At 45.1% G+C, this 15,859-nt stretch overlaps 1 protein-coding gene across 3 annotated transcripts in view; it reads left to right on the forward strand.

Moving 5' to 3' along the window:
- Positions 1-15,859, forward strand: part of PAXBP1 (PAX3 and PAX7 binding protein 1) — a 503,587-nt gene that overhangs the window by 424,982 nt on the left and 62,746 nt on the right. For 2 of the 3 annotated variants that reach the window (XM_069636333.1, XM_069636334.1), the window contains exons 15-16: positions 2,921-2,987; positions 13,323-13,469. In XM_069636333.1, the coding sequence (XP_069492434.1) occupies positions 2,921-2,987; positions 13,323-13,469 (214 nt within the window). The remainder of the gene's footprint in view (positions 1-2,920; positions 2,988-13,322; positions 13,470-15,859) is intronic. The other variant, XR_011283466.1, reaches the window with a different exon arrangement.

Raw genomic sequence — 15,859 nt, forward strand, 5'->3', positions numbered from 1 at the left:
AGGCTTATCTCAAGAGGGGTCAATGTGAGCTGCAGGGGAGTTGGAGATTCACAGTGACAAGTATTCAAATAAACACACACAAGGTTTCTTGAATAAACAATTACTTTATCAGTCAGTTAGAATAAGCTTTAGTCCGAAGGGAGCAATATAATAGTAACACAAAAATACACTCCAATGCTGTACACACTTAGTTTCTAAATCAGTAAAGGCACTTTTGGGATGGCCCACAGACACATCTACACCCTCAGGTTACTTCAATAGCTAGGGTGCTGGGGACATTAATATCTTACTGTTTGCATTTAGAAAACTCTTAGAAGTTGGTAAATGGAAAAGGTGATTAGAAAAAACCAGAGACCACAAATATTTTTAAGCAGGCAAATACTTTTGGATCCCCTAAGCAGTCATTCAGTATAATAGGCTAAGCCAAAGTCAGTGGGCAAAAGTCTTACATACGATGAAGCAACTCCGGTAGGTGAGTAGAAAGTCTTAGCACAATGTTTTAGAAGTCTTTGAAGAAAGAAGAATCAAATGTAGGGCCACAAGCCGTTAGACTTGTGAGTAGTAGAAGATGCAAGCAACTATACAGCAAGAGGTAAATTCTCTCAGACTTTTTACATTACCTTTGTATTGAAGAATAAGTGCAGCAGATGACTTCTGTTCCTGGGCAGCTCTGCAGATATCACTGTTCCTGGGCCTCAGTCGTGGGCACAAGAGGGAGGACTTCTGAGGACTCCTGCACTGCAATGGGACGGTCACTGCTCGCAACCAGAAATCTTCAAATCAGTGGCTGTTCAGTGTTTCAGCGCCTCACAACTACCGCAAATGGTAACACTGTGGTTCCTGGCTGTCAAGATGGACTTTCTTTGCTTCTGGGGTCCCGCACTCTGTTGAGGGGGGCTCTGTCTCGGTCAGTCCTGCTTCCTGGGAGTCCAGAGGATCTTCCTGGAGCTCTAGGCCAGCTTAAAAGCAACACACACAATCTGGTGTTCCTCTCCCTGGCTATACGGTTTCCAGCAGCAACTCTGTGTAAATTCAAACCGATCCGAGAAGGATGTCCAGGTGGCTTACTTTGGAGTTGAGTGGTCCCACCAACTCAAGGGGAGAATTCGTCCTTGCACGGGCTTCTCTGTCGATGCAAATTTGTAGTTTCAGCACAGCAGCAGGGCTTCACCGGGCAAACCAACGGTCCAGGAGTTGCAGCAGGCGTCCTCTTCAAGTTCTTTGGTTCCTTCATCCAGTGGTCGACTCTGCTTTCCAAGCCATAAGCCTCGCCTTTTATTCAGTTCTCTCCCATTCATTCCAGCCCAGCTGTCAGTCAGTAGAGTGCATTTGGGTCTCCTAGGAGACTAAGCACTGGGAGTTTCGGACACCGCCCTCCCTTCCTGCATACCCCAGAAACCCCAAAGCCAGAGGCGGGCTTCACTCGTGAATCCCGCCAAAGGCAAAGCGAACAATGGGATCAAACCTGGTTTGACGCGCAGAGTAAATCTCAAGAAGGACCTTTCCACAAAGAATTGGCAAAAAAAGACTGGGGACATTTTAACAAAATTGGCACCGTTGGGTGCTTTACTGCAGCTGCAAACGCAGCCCACGGTAAATGCACACCACGGTAGTTAAAAGTAAACCATTGCCACCAGCCATTCAGTGAGGAAAGGGTAACATAAAATCGTTACATAAGGCTAGACAAAGGGTATACTAGGTAACCCCTCCAGCACCCTAATGTAGGATAGTGTGTGCTGGGTCTGGAAAGTTACTAATGCAAGTAAAGTCAATTTCACTTTACTACTCTGGGAAACAGTAGTTTCACCAAGAGAAGGTATTTAAACCTTTGGGAAATCTGAAAGACTTCCCTGTGCCACTGCACTCAAGGTGCCGTGCAATGTAAAAGATGCCTATGGAGCTTGTCAGACTCCACAACCAAAAGAAACAAAGTTCAGAAATCACATTTAAAATAGATGAGCAAGTGGGGGAAAAAAGGGCCTCACTCTCCAGGTTAAAGAAATCTAGTCCTTAAAATCCAGCAAAATTGCTGGGGTCGGTCTCCAAGGTAGAGGGAATTGGCACACTTCTGAGAATTCTCCCTAACAGGGTGTCATTTATAAGACTCACCATAGTGTATTTTTAGTTATCCTCTTTGACAACTTTTTAGCAATAAGTGCCTATTGTTGCTGGGTTATCCTAGGGGCTCCCCTTTTAACTTTCTCTGGCTAACCTTGTGAGGTGAGTACTACTGTTCCCAAGGGTAGAAAAGATCTTTGGCTCCCGTTTACATTTTATTAGGTGCGCCAGCACCCGCACCTTATGTGAAGTGCTGGAGGGATACTGAGTATCCCCTTTCTCATTTTAAATGTAACATTTATGTTTGAATGTTGCAAAGCTGTTTGGCTGGGTTTGTTGCAGCGAAGTAGCAAAGGAGAGAGCTGTTCAGTCCACTGGTTGGTCCAGGCACACTTCCGAAGGCTCAGCAGGCATGGATCCTCGAGTGGGGGTGGGGACAGGTTGTTCCCACCAGTCCAGGGGTCTAAGCACTGACTAAGACCACCTTTGGATCAGGATAGACACCTTGCCGCTCTGCATTGACTGGTTTTGGTAGACTGCAGTTTCTTTACTGTTGACCATAATAGGTTGGCCTCCCAAAATCTATCCCTGGGTTGATTTTGGAAAATCTGTTTGAACAATTGTGCAAATGGCCAGATTAATGTTGCATCTGTTATAGATTACTGCATATTTTAAAGGCTTCCAACTATTTAAGCTACATGATGCATTTCTTTTTCTGGTCTAGAGTGCTTAAGTATCAATTGTTCCAAAAAAATGTGCTTGACTATAAAGACTGAACAAAAAAGGAAACTGAAAAGGGTTCTCTTCTGTAAGACTGTGATCTCAAAACATGATTGACAAATTATTGCATTTTGTTTTTCAGTGTGCTTGAAAATAAGAATTCTGGACCTTGCTTATTTTTCCAGCGTCAGTTTTGGTCCTCTGTCAAGGTAAAGAGAACATAGTTGTGGAATCTTTTTCTGATTGGGTAGCATCTTTGAAAGAATATAAAAATAGAAACAGCAACTGTATTAGACTACAGTACTGTGGATATTTAAATGTGGTTCGGAACGGCACAATCTATAAAATAGGCTGAATTTATTTTATGTTCGTTCTCTTGACTGGATGTGTAAAGGTTTTTAGAGGAGTTATCCTGAAGTCCACTTGAGGTAATGGCATACAGGTCCCCAACTCTTTAATGTAAGCTTGTAATACTCTTGCGTACTGTCACCTTTCCTCCATACTGCATGGGCGTCCCTCCGAGGGACAGGAGAGACCACCTTTTTCACCAGAAAAAATCTTCTTCGCCTTTAAATCTAGAGGCTCGTGTGGGGGGTGCAGCAATGGGAGCATGCACCCCCTTGACTCTACCCACCGGCGCCACTCCCAGTCCTCTTTTCCGCGTCAACTGGAACAGACTGCTTTCACCAGCGTTCCTGGGTTTATCTTCGGCCTTGTAATTCCACGCACTCTTCCCTGGATTGTCTTTTCGTCTTTTTCTTCTAATCTTTAAACAGGTACTCTGTCCTCTGGCGCCACGCTTCTCCCCACGCTCTGTGCCTCCGCTGCCTGCGACGCGCTTACACCGCGATCTCTGAACAGGTTAGCAAGGTGGAGGGAGTTCTTCGAGAAGTCTCCTCCAGAGGACTTGAAAAACGTCAAGTCCAGGCCCAAGGCGGGGCCGCTCTTTTCCATCACACCCCGCAGGGGCGATTCCTTTCCTGGGAAACACCCGAGTGTGAAGGACCGCTCCAGTTCCCACCAGCGCAGGTACCGCGGCTCATTCAGCTACCGGCCGCCATCCAGAGGGATTGCTAGGTCCTGCAGGCAGAAAGCGCTGAGGGACAGCAAGTTTCTTTTAGCGGGGTGTCCACCCGTGGGGCTACGCCCTAATACCGGACAAATGTCTGAGGGGGCGCCTGTGCGCAACACTACTGTGATTGAACCGGGGGCTCCTTGCCTACCAGGTCTTGTCCTGAGGTGCACGGTAGGCCTCGAGCTCCACCAAGAGTCCAGGAGGAGGCCAGTCCCAGCGAGCTAGGCACCACGACACAGGCACTTGGCATGCAGCTCGACAAGATGGACGCCGCGCCAGACAGGATGGCCGCTCATCAGACACTGTTACGCAAGATTGTATGCAGTACCCTGTGGGAGACTGCACCAGCCTGTTGGGGAGAATTCTCAGAAATGTGCGAATTCCCTCCACCTTAGAGACCCCCAGCAACTTTGCTGGATTTTGAGGACCTGATTTTTTTTTTTTTATCCTGGAGTGAGACCATTTTTTCCACTCTTGTATTTTAATGTGGATTTTACCTGTTTCTTTTATTTGTGGAGTCTGACAAACTCCATAGGCAGGCCTCCAGATAAGGTGCGTACCTGGCCTTTTTACGCATGAAAATCTTGTAAATACGACAGCTTTATTATTTTCCTGTGTACATTTACACACAGGTTTAGAGCAGAGGGCAGTGCAAAGGGCAGGTTACTTGACAGAAACCAGAAGGCTTCTTTTGATTTTTATCTACATGGATGTAATTGCAAGCCACCTCTGAAACAGAATGCATTTCTTTGAAGCCTTTCAAAAAAAGAAACTGCACACTGATAAAAGGAATGGTTTCTTTCCATTCAGCTTCTCAGTTGATGCTCGTTAAGCAGACCGAAGCACTGTGCATATTTATTTTCCTACAATTTTAGGATTGTATAATTAATAAGATGGGAAAACTCAGTTGCAATTGAGAATTAATATTTTGTAACAAATTAGGCTTTTTTCCCCCAGTGAAAGCGAACCAGTATTGGACAATTGTATTTTTCAGAGTTCCGGTGCTGTGTGAATAAACATGCAGAGGCACGTCATTTTTACACTTGTAATTTAATTTACACTCTAATTATCAAAACAGTGTGTAAAATGATGACTATGCACAGTCTAGTTTACATCCATTTAACCTTGCAGTCAATGGGGTACATTACTATAAATGGTCAGTGGCAACAGTCTTTGCTCAAGGGTGAGTGATTGTCATTACACCAATTACAGATGTTCTAGCCTCTCAAATCTTTAAGACTACAATTAAAACATCCAAAACGTGACTCTTCCAGGAAGTGCAAGTGCTGTTAAAAAAATAAAGGAATGAACGTTACATTGGTAATTGAAATAGAAACTCAGCAAAACCTGTCCCAGTGATAATCCAGCTAGGTATTTAACTTTATGTAACGCTTCATGAACGGTTCGTCCAACATCTAAGTACTGTGATTATTATACCTCAGTTGATACTCAGTTAACCGACCTCTGAAGGATGTTAGCCAATAAGATAGCTCAGCCAGTTGAGCACTCATTGCTGCAATCTCTAGGTTGCAGGTTCGAATCCCGACAAGTCCAATATATCCTTTCAAGGACGATAAAGGAGTACCAACTTTGGTTTGTGATAAATATGTTCTATGTACAGTGCTTTGCCAAAAGTGCTTTATAAGTAACCATTTGACCATTAGATTAGATATAGAATTTAGCATGGAGTCCTTGCCTCTCTGCACTGTTGTATCATAACATTGCCATACCATTAGGTAGTAATAGCTCCAGAAAACGAGGACTTTCATTAAACCTTAAAAGACAATTCTGATATAGAACCTCAAAACACACAATACAATTAATGTTTGCTTTACTATGTAATTGGCTAGGTTTTTGTGATTTCAACATTTAGATATGTACAGGAGATATGAAATGGCTAGACCTTAAAGAAATAATGAAAGTTGTTTTCTGTGACAATGCAGAAAGCTGCCACATAGTAATGATTTCCATACAGTTTTTGTACACAGCCGCTGGATGTCACATTTTACTCTTTCTAAGGAAAAAGTCATTTTTACCCTCTTAAAATCACATTTACTCTCAAAGTTTAAAAATAGTGAGTAAAATACTCCCACCTCAAAATCCTATCTGGAGCACTCTCCATAGGCATCATCTTTTTATCGCACAGCACCTTCAGTGCAGTAACACAGGGTGGTCTTCCAGATTTCCCAAAGGTTTAACTACTTTCTCTGGGAACAACTACTGTTTCCCAGAGCAGTAAAGTGAAATTGACTCTACTTACCATTGTAACTTTCTAGACCCAGCACACACTATCTTACAATTGAGTGCTGGAGGGGTTACCTAGTAACCCCTTTGTCTAGCTTCTCATGTAACATTTTTTATGTTACCCTTTTCGAATGGATTGTGTCCTCCCACGTAGTCCTCTTCTTATGATAATCGTATCCCAGCTTCAGCTGCTTCGGAATTTAGTTTTCACCAGGGGGTGCTGTGTTCGAGACCGCAGAGTCGAAGTCCCTCGAGGGCCGGCGTCAGGTGTCGACGTCATCCGCTGTATAAAGGGTTCGAGCAGCACCAGTTACCTCGGTTCTGTTTTTCTGTTGCAACTGCTTCGTGTTAAGATCGGCGCATCAAGAATTTCTTTGACAATGTCTTTGTCTTCCACACCTAAGACAGGGTTAAAAAAAAATTCTGAAGTGTGGCAGGAAGATGTCTATTACCGACCCCCATCGGAATTGCCTCTGTTGCCTCAGCCCACACCATCGGGTTGATGAGTGCGGGTCCTGTCAGGCCATGTCAAATAAGGCTCTTGGGGAACGCAGAGTATGCTGGCGGTGGGGGAGGAGAAATATAAGTCTTCGAAAAGACAAAAGGATTCGGATGAATCCAGTAGAAAATCTCGTCAAGAGTCGAGGTCTAGATCGGACGTCTTCCTTGTCTTGGATGAAAAAGTCAAAGCGTTGTGAAAGGTCTTCTTCCTCCTCGTCTGAGAGGAGAGTAACTTGCCCTTCAAAGCACGATTCCCCAAAAAAATGGGAGGGCTTCGATGCTGAAAATATTCGAGAAATCGGCCCAGACCCCCTCGAAGTTGCTGCATGGTGATCATGCCTCTAGTCACTCAAAGTGACAGAGGCAAATCAAGATCCAAACACGCAAGGGTTGAAAGAGACAAGTGTCTTTGCGGGAAAGTTCCCTGATGCCTCACTCGAAGTCTAAGCCTCCGGTGCATAAATCGGGGCTAAAAGAATCAGCGTCGAAGTCGAAACCAAAACTCAACACCGTCGACAACCATAGGGTCGAGACCGTTGACAAAAAATTACATTGACACCTGTAGCTATAGCAAAGCCTCCTTCGACAGCATTGAAGCCTCCTTCGACAGTCAAAGCCAGCGTCTACACCTTTGACGCCTTTATCGAGGCCTTCTCTAATACCAAGACCCAAGTTGACGCCATTTTCCATGCCTAGACAAATTCCACCTTCTTTGCCTGAAAAGGCTTTCCACCCTCAAACTAGACATATTTTTTACATCCATGTCATCTATATATATGAGAAGCATTCCTCCGAAGATGAAGTCACTCCAGCTGGAGTCAGATTTGGGGCCAGAGAGGTCCCTGAAGAACTAGTGGACCTACAATCAAAGATAACAGACCTTTATGATTGCCTAAAAAATGCCAGTGGCTTAGACGCTTCACCTGAAGTGGATTTTGAAAAGCCAGAAATTACAGATAATGCTGATCTCAGTTATAGAATTCTTATGGGAAGGGTCATTGATTTTACGGGTTGGAAAGCAGTTTCCCCAGATTTTGACCAGGATGGCATGACTGACATCCTGAGTGAGGGTCCCTTAAAAGATCCTGTTTTACCATTCCATAAGTCTTTACAAAAAGGATAATGGCAAATTGGCATAGTTTCGATTCCAGCAGTAAATAAACTAGTACCAAAATATAGGCCAGCCTTATCAGACCCAGAGTATTTATCCAAGCATCCCTCTCCCGAGAGTCTTGTTGTTCAAGCTGCTACCTCTACTAGGCAGTCAGCTTACCCATTAATACCACCAGACGGGGACGATAAAGTTGATGCTTGGGCCCGGAAAGCTTTTACTTCGGGCATCATGGCCCTGAAGTCAACTAATGTTACTTGCACATTAGCAAGATTTACTTATACCCTGTGGGACTGCATGTCTTCAGCGGCTGAACGCATCCCGGTCGGTGAAGTACGGGATGGTTTCATGGCTATAGTGATGGATGGTAAAGAGGCTATGTAGGAATGCCTTCAGTCTGGATTGGACACTGCGAATAGTATAAGCAGGTCCATGGCTTCTAGCACGGTCTCGTGCAGATTTGCGTGGCTAACAAAATCTGGTTTTGCACCTAATGTGCAGCCTAGATTACTTAATATGCCCTTTGACGGCTTGGAGAAGCTGCAGACCTTGAAAGTGGTAGCAAAATCACTCAGCGCCGCTATAAGACAACCTCAACAACACTCTTAATGCAGGCTCATCTTCCTGGAAGAGTTGCCCTTTTGCTTTTATTCCTCTTTTGGAAAAGGGAGGGGGTAGGCAGTAAGAGGCCAACAGAGAAAACCTTGTCATGGTGGAAAGGGGAGAGGTGCTAGGTCAGCCACTGCAGCGGCTACTACCTCTGCAGCTACTGCTGCAAAGCCACTTTGAGGTCTTAACCCACAAAACTCCGGTGGGAGGCAGAATCACTTGGTATCTGGACGAATGGCGGGGCATTATGTCAGATGCCTATGCAATAGAGATAGTGACCCGTGGTTACTGTCTTCCTTTTCATCAAAGACCTTAAGATCATCCACCAGGAGCCAACTCTGTAAAAATTCCAGACCCGCTCCTTGTGCAGGAGATTTTAACCCTGCTAGAGAAAGGTGCAATAGAACATGTACCTGTAGCGGAGAGGAACAAGGGTTGGTAATCCCCTTATTTTCTCATCCCCAAGAAGGACAGGGGATTGTGACCCATCTTGGACTTAAGAAATGTGAACAAATTCCTCAGGAAGGACAAGTTCAAGATGGTTACCCTTTCTCAAATCCTTCAGGCTCTTCAGCTTCAGGATTGGCTGGTTTCATTGGATCTTCAGGATGCTTATTTTCATGTGGCAATCCATCTCAAGCACAGGAAGTACCTGAGGTTCGCAATTGGTGGTTCTCATTATCAGTTTCAGGTTCTACCATTTCGGCTAACCTCTGCCCAAGGGTTTTCACCAAACTGATGGCGGTGGTGGCAGAGTGTCAGAAAAAGGGGGATTCACGTCTACCTTTATCTGGATGATTGGCTAATCAGGGCGAGTTCATCCGAACGAGCCCAGGAACATCTGGCCTTGACCTGCCACTTCTTAGTCTGGGCTTCTCCCTCAATTACAAGAAGTCACAAATGATTCCAAGCCAAAAACTCCAATTCATCGGAGCAATCATGGACACTACCTCAGGGAAAGCCTCGCCTCCCGAGGAGAGAGCTCGCCAGATTCTGCAGATGGTAATGAAATTTCAAAATGCCCAACATCTACCGGCATTCAACCTTCTAAGGTTGCTAGGCCTCATGGCATCCTGCATTTTTCCGGTGCCAGAGGCCAAATTGAGGATGAGATCCCTTCAGTGGGCCCTCAGGACTCAATGGTCCCAGTTTTCAGGGGAGATGTCAGACCTTCTACAAGTCCTGACCAAAGTGGCTGAAGATCTCCTATGGTGGGCTTGCTAGGAGAATACCCTCAAAGGGGAACCTTTTTGGCAACCATGGTACGGTAGTGGCGGATGCCTCACTCACAGGGCGGGGAGCCCACACCAACGATCTGACAGTCAGCGGTCGTTGGTCTCCATCGGAGTCCAAACAACATATTAACCTTTTGGAGCGGAGAGCAATCAGACTGGTGCTGAAGGCTTTTCTGCCCTCTGTTCAGGGAAATCATATCCTGATAATGACAGACAACACAGTGGCCATGTACTACCTCAACAAAAGGAGGCGTAGGATCACTCCCAAAGTGCAGAGAGGCAATACAGCTCTGGTTCTGGCAATGCAAGAAGGAATCTCGCTATCGTCAGTTCACATAGCCGGAGAGCTAAACACGGCGGCAGACACTCTGAGCAGGCAGAGCAGTCTCCTACGAATGGGAGCTAGCTCAGGAAGTCCTTCAAGAGATCTTCGCCCTTTGGGGAGCACCTCAAGTTGATCTGTTCGAGTTCGGGTCCAACCGGAAGTGCAAACTGTGTTGCTCTAGGGGATGTGTACGTAGTGGACTGGGTTTTTCCACTTCTTTACGCGTTTCTTCCAGTCCCCGTGATTCCTCACGTAATCGGGAGGTTGAGAAAGTTCAGGAAAACCATGATCGTAATTGCTCCGGATTGGGCCAGGAGGACGTGGTACCCGGACCTTCTGGACATGTCCATCTTCCCTCCAATACATCTTTCGCAAACGGAGGATCTTCTTTCGCAAGAGGAAAGTCAGGTTCTCCATCCAGAGGTCAAGACACTCAGCCTTCACGCATAGTTTCTGAGAGGCTAAGATATAAGGATTGGGACATCCCGGATGACTTAATGGAGATTTTGCTTTCGGCCAGAAGGCCAGCAACAAAGTCCCTGTAACGGTGTTGTTGGAACATGTTCAGTAACTGGTGCAGGGATAAGAATGTGGATACATTTCTTTGTAATACTCTAACAGTACTTTTTTTTCTCCTACACTTAGCCAATTTGGGGCTCCAAGTTGGAACGATAAAAAGTTACTAGGCAGCGCTATCCATCTTTAAGCGCTCCTCAGGAGAGGTGTCCTATTTTAAAATGCCTTTAATCATGACATTTTTGTGCTGACCCAGTTTTCTTTTTGACTGGGAAGACCCGTACGGGACGGCATCCTCTCTTGGTCTGGTGGACCAACTAGCCTTGAGCCCTGACTTGCTGTGACTTTCCAAAGCCCACTGCTCAGAGACCCCTGACCATCGAGTGCATTGTCTTCGGAAGTGCGAATCCGGCTAAAACTTTGTGGGCATCCAGAGGACCCTACAGAAGCAGGAAATCCTGATCCAGAGTCTCCTCACAGGAGTCCAGGACCGAGGGATCAAGTAACTTCCAACCTGAGCTGTTCGTTATTCGATGGCGCCGCGAATAAGGAGCCAAAACCACAAAAGGCTGCTGAATCCTGGAGAATCCATTGCTGCAGAGTCCCTCTCCCGATGCTGCCGCAGTAGCCCGACAGACGTCCTCAATTTCCAGGACCGGGAGCAAGGGTCTGCTACACTGCAACAGGAGGGCATCCAGCTGAAACCAATTCTTCAGTTCTCAGGTACTGTGGGGCTAGGGGTACATCTACCTTTTGCCATTTGTAGTGCTTACTAGCTTGGAGTACTATTTTAAACCCTTTTGAGCTAACTTCAACTCACCTGCACTGGCCTCCCAGTTTGTGCTTCTTCAAGGTGGCTCCTCTTGAGCTTCTCTGATTTTTTTCTACTGAACCACTGACTATTTTATAACATTTTCTAAGAAGAGTGCATCAGAACTTTGAACTGTCCCATTGAATCTGGCTGTCCTGGCTCCCTAAAGGACCCCCCTCTGAACCTATTTGCTTTGGCAGTGCTTGTTCCCTCACAGGTTTTAATTGTTGAACACTATTATTGCTGGGATAAGACTGCCTAAATCCCTCTGGGAGAATCTAACTGTTTTAATACGTATCAAGTATGTTCTGATCAGACTTTAACTTTTCCCTCCTTGAAGCTCAATATTGTAATGGTGATCGCAAGTAAGTGCTGATGCTGACCTCAAATTACATCACTCAGTCGGCTGACATGTGTTTCTCATCTACTTTATTGCTCTTGTTGAACTGAATCCTAACTTTTGATTTAATGTTAGTTATTTGCTGCTTTTTAATGATTATCTATCCTTGTGTGTGCATATATAAATATTTATACTAGAACTGTGTGTGTTTATTTGGATACCTGTATTTACTAATTTCATTCTACAGCTTATATTGCACTCTTAAGATAAGCCTAGCTGCTCAGTCACCCTACCAACTTGTGTAGTACAGGTCTATATTAAAAGGTAGGTTCCCGAATACCAAGAGATGTCTTGTAAAGTCCCACACCAGTTGGACTCTACAAATGCTTAACTAACACGTGTCTCTGGCCGTAGTCTTCTCTGGTTACTTCAGATTCCAGTAGTCGACTTGCCTTCCAGCTCAGGAACCTCACCTTTTATTCGGTTTCAGCACACTGCTCTACAAGATCTCTCTCAGCAGTTTACAGAATGGGGCGGGTGGCAGTCCAATCAGGACAGCCAGACCCCCAGTGGGAGTTGGTTCCATTCAGGCATTTAGGCAGACAAAGGACGTGGGAGTGAAAAACTCCTCCCCCACTTCCTGCCTGCCCACACACATTGGGGCCTGGGCAGGGATACCCAAGGGTTCCCGTCAAAGGCCAAACAATCACACAGACCTCCCCCCTCCCAGAATGGTGGAAGAAGGGCTAACAAAGAACAGCCATGCTAGAAATGGCGAAAAAAGAAAGGAGCCACCAAGTTAGTACTTGGGTGACCCTGTACACAACCGGGGCTATGAACATGGCCTGCAGTAGAAAATACACTATAGTTGGTAGAACACGTCCACTGCCACCAACCATAATTAGAAGGTAGTGACTAAAAGTCACAGATGCAGAGACGGGGGGGGTTCTGGGTATCCCCTTGCCACTCCACATACGGCAGTGTGCCAATCTCTCCGAATCTGAAGTTTTACGTGAGATACAAAGCATCTATTTATGCTTAAGAACTGTAGTTGCTCTAGGATAAATAAAGGAATCTAGTAGGAGAACCCACAGGTTTCCCAGAAACACTGCCCACAAGGAGCTGTGTGCTGCAATAGTACAATACAGATGCCTTAAAGAGATATGGAGGAAAGTAGACTCCATAGGACAAGTGAAACACAGAGAACAGAGTTCCAAAAGACAGAGCCCATAAGAATGAATGAGTGGAAAAAGGCTCCGCGCATTCAGGATTAAAGAAAAAGTTCCAAAAGTCCAGCAAATAGTGCCGGGGCCCTCACTAGGAGAAGGGGTGAAGCATAAAAATGATACATCTCCCTAACATTCATTTAAAAGCAACAGACAATAACATCTTTGCTTGAAATAAGGCTTGCACAACTTTTATGGAGATAAGTTGTTCATGCACATGTTAATGCTGCACAAAGGCAATGTGTTCTTATTGAGTGGGATAGCTAATATGTTGCTTTGACACAACAGGTCTGTAGAAGGGGAGCACTAGTAATAACTGTTGGATAGGGAGAGGGGACAGTGGTCCTTAAGTGGGCTAAGAACTAGGACAAGCTGACTGGGTGTATAATAGTTTGTAAAGATGTTGATTTGACGACTAAGTACTGCATCTGTGTGCCTTTAATCTATTTTTACAATCCAGTAATGCATGACTAAAACTAAATGTGAAGATGACAAATGTCATTGCATGTAATTTCTAAATCATTCATACAAATTATCTTTATTTGTTTCAGTTACTTGGAAATTTTCTTCAGTGGTATGGAATTCTTTCAAACCGGACTTTGCAAGAGCTGTCGATAGATGGTTTATTGAATAGATATATCCTCTTGGCTTTTCAGAACTTGGAGAATGGAGAGGAAAGCATTAAAAAAGCTCAATGTGTAAGTGCAGTGCATCCAAATACCACTTTTCTTTTTTTTTTTTTTAAGAATCAGGAGTAGCAAAAGCCATCTCAATTCAGTGGCACTTAATTTAAATGTACATCTTCAGTTATTGTACCACAAGGTGGGTGGGGATTTGTGGATGTGTGAGCGCAGGCATTTGGAAGGGTAGTGGAAATGGCCATGATGAGCGTCTTCAACACCTCATTCCATAGACAGAAAAAAGTTGATTCTTTGCTGAAGAATTTGTGCTGGAAAACTTGCTAACTAAATTCTTCCTTTAGTCTAAGCTCCCTTCTGCTCCATCGAGACTCAAATCCTACAACAGGATCTTCCTCCGTCTAATCTGGCTGGAGCAGCTGGATCCGCCTTTACAGAAGCCCCTGCGTGCGCCCAAATGAGTTTGCCTATCATTTGTTTTGACAAGTCTGCCCCTGTTGCCTTGTGGTCGATGTTAGGGAGATGTATCATTTGTATGCTCAATCTCTTCTCCTAGTGAGACCCCCAGAACCTTTAGTTGCACTTACAGACCTTTTTCTTGTTCTCCATAATGAGGGGAGACATTTTCCCCCTCATTCATTCCTGCTCATCATGGGAACCCTTTTCTATATGTTTTACTTTATATTATGCAGTCTTGCTTTCTGCCATATCTGTAAAGGCATCTGTGTTTCACTTCCAGCACACATCACTCTTTGGCTCTCCTTTTAATATTTTTATTTTCCTTAAAAACGACTGTTGTCAAGGATAGTTGGGTCTTGGGGGAGTTTTCCTAAAGTCCCACGTGAAGGTAAAACTTTAGTAAGCTATGTTGGGGAGAATTCTCATAAATGTGACAATTCCTCCCACCTTAGAGCCCTCGCGCTCTTTTGCTAAACTTTGGGACTTTGAACTTTTCAAATCAATGTGTTTTCTGTGTTTGTTTCCTTTTTGGTTATGGAGTCTGACAAACTCTGTAGGCATCATCTTTTACAATTGTCACAAAGCACCTTCAGTGCAGTGACACAGGGAAACCTTTCCAGGCTTTAAATACCTTCTCTGGGATCAACTGTTTCCCAGAAAAGTGGAGTGAAATTGACTTCACTTAGCCCTGTACATTTCTAGACCCAGCACACCGTATCTTACAATAGAATGCTCGAGGGGATACTTGGTATCCCCTATGTCTAGTTACTCATGTAACAGGTAAATGTTACCCTTTCCTCTCAGAATGGTGGTGGCAGTGGTTTTATAACAAACTACTATGATTTTTCCCCGACCGCAAACTATTCGTAGCTCCGGTAACGTTAAATCGCAGTAGCATGTTTTTCAAGATGGCACCCAGCCATCGTTCCTAAAATGGTTCCCGGTTTTTTTTTTTCGCCATGCCTTTGTGGAAAGGTCCTTCTAGAGTTTTTCTCTGCACGCTAAACCAGGTTTGGTCTTTGTTCATTCGCCTTTGGCGGGCCTCAGGAGTGAAGACCGCCTCTGGCTCCAGAGTGTCTGGGGTAGGCAGGATGTGTCGGAGGTGCCCGATACGCCCTGTGCGTAGTCTCCTAGGAGACCCAAATGCACTCTGTGATTGGCTGACTGTCCGGCAAGGACAACCACCCTGCTGTGTAAGTAGCAGCTAGGCTGGAATCAATGAGAGAGAACTGAATAAAAGGCCAGTCTCTTGGCTTGGAAGGCAGAGTCGACCACTGGAACGAAGGAGCCAAAGAAGAGCTTGAAGAGGACGGCTGCTGCAACTCCTGGACCGTTGGTTTGCCAGGTGAAGCCCTGCTGCAGGTCCGAATCGCCAAGTTTGCATCAACAGAGAAGCCCTGCAGAGGAGGACTTCTCCCTTGTTGGTCGAACCAATCAACTCCCAAGTAAGTCACCTGGACACCTATGTCGGAGCTGGTTGCATTTCCTCAGAGTGCTGCAGGAAACAGTAGAGCCAAGGTGAGGGACACCAGCTGGTGTGCTTTGCTTGTAAGCTGGCCTAAAGTGTTTGGAAGATCCTACGGACTCCCACAACGTCAGAGCAACCGAGCCTGACCCTCTGTTATGCAATGTGACTGCAGTACCCTCTGGGACCACTAGAAGCAACTATGACTACAGGTGTAAGCACACCAACCTTTGGTATAAGTCTGTACTACACAGTTTTGGTAGCGTGTTGAGCAGCCAGGCTCATTTCAAGAGGGGAAATGTGAGCAGTAATGATGTTACACAGAGGTCTACAATCACATGTGTTCAAACAAACTCTTAAAGGTTTCTTTGATAAATACTTAATTTATCTGTCAGTAATAAATCCTTCATAAGAAGGAGGCAATCGTATAAAAACACAAAATATTCTTCAGTACTGTACACTCTAAGTTTCTGAATCAGATAAGACCCTTTTGGGATGGCCCACAGACACAACCTACAACCACAGA

Source organism: Ambystoma mexicanum, chromosome 7p (assembly GCF_040938575.1).
Source record: "Ambystoma mexicanum isolate Mex_15411 chromosome 7p, UKY_AmexF1_1, whole genome shotgun sequence".
NCBI classification, from domain to species: domain Eukaryota; kingdom Metazoa; phylum Chordata; class Amphibia; order Caudata; family Ambystomatidae; genus Ambystoma; species Ambystoma mexicanum.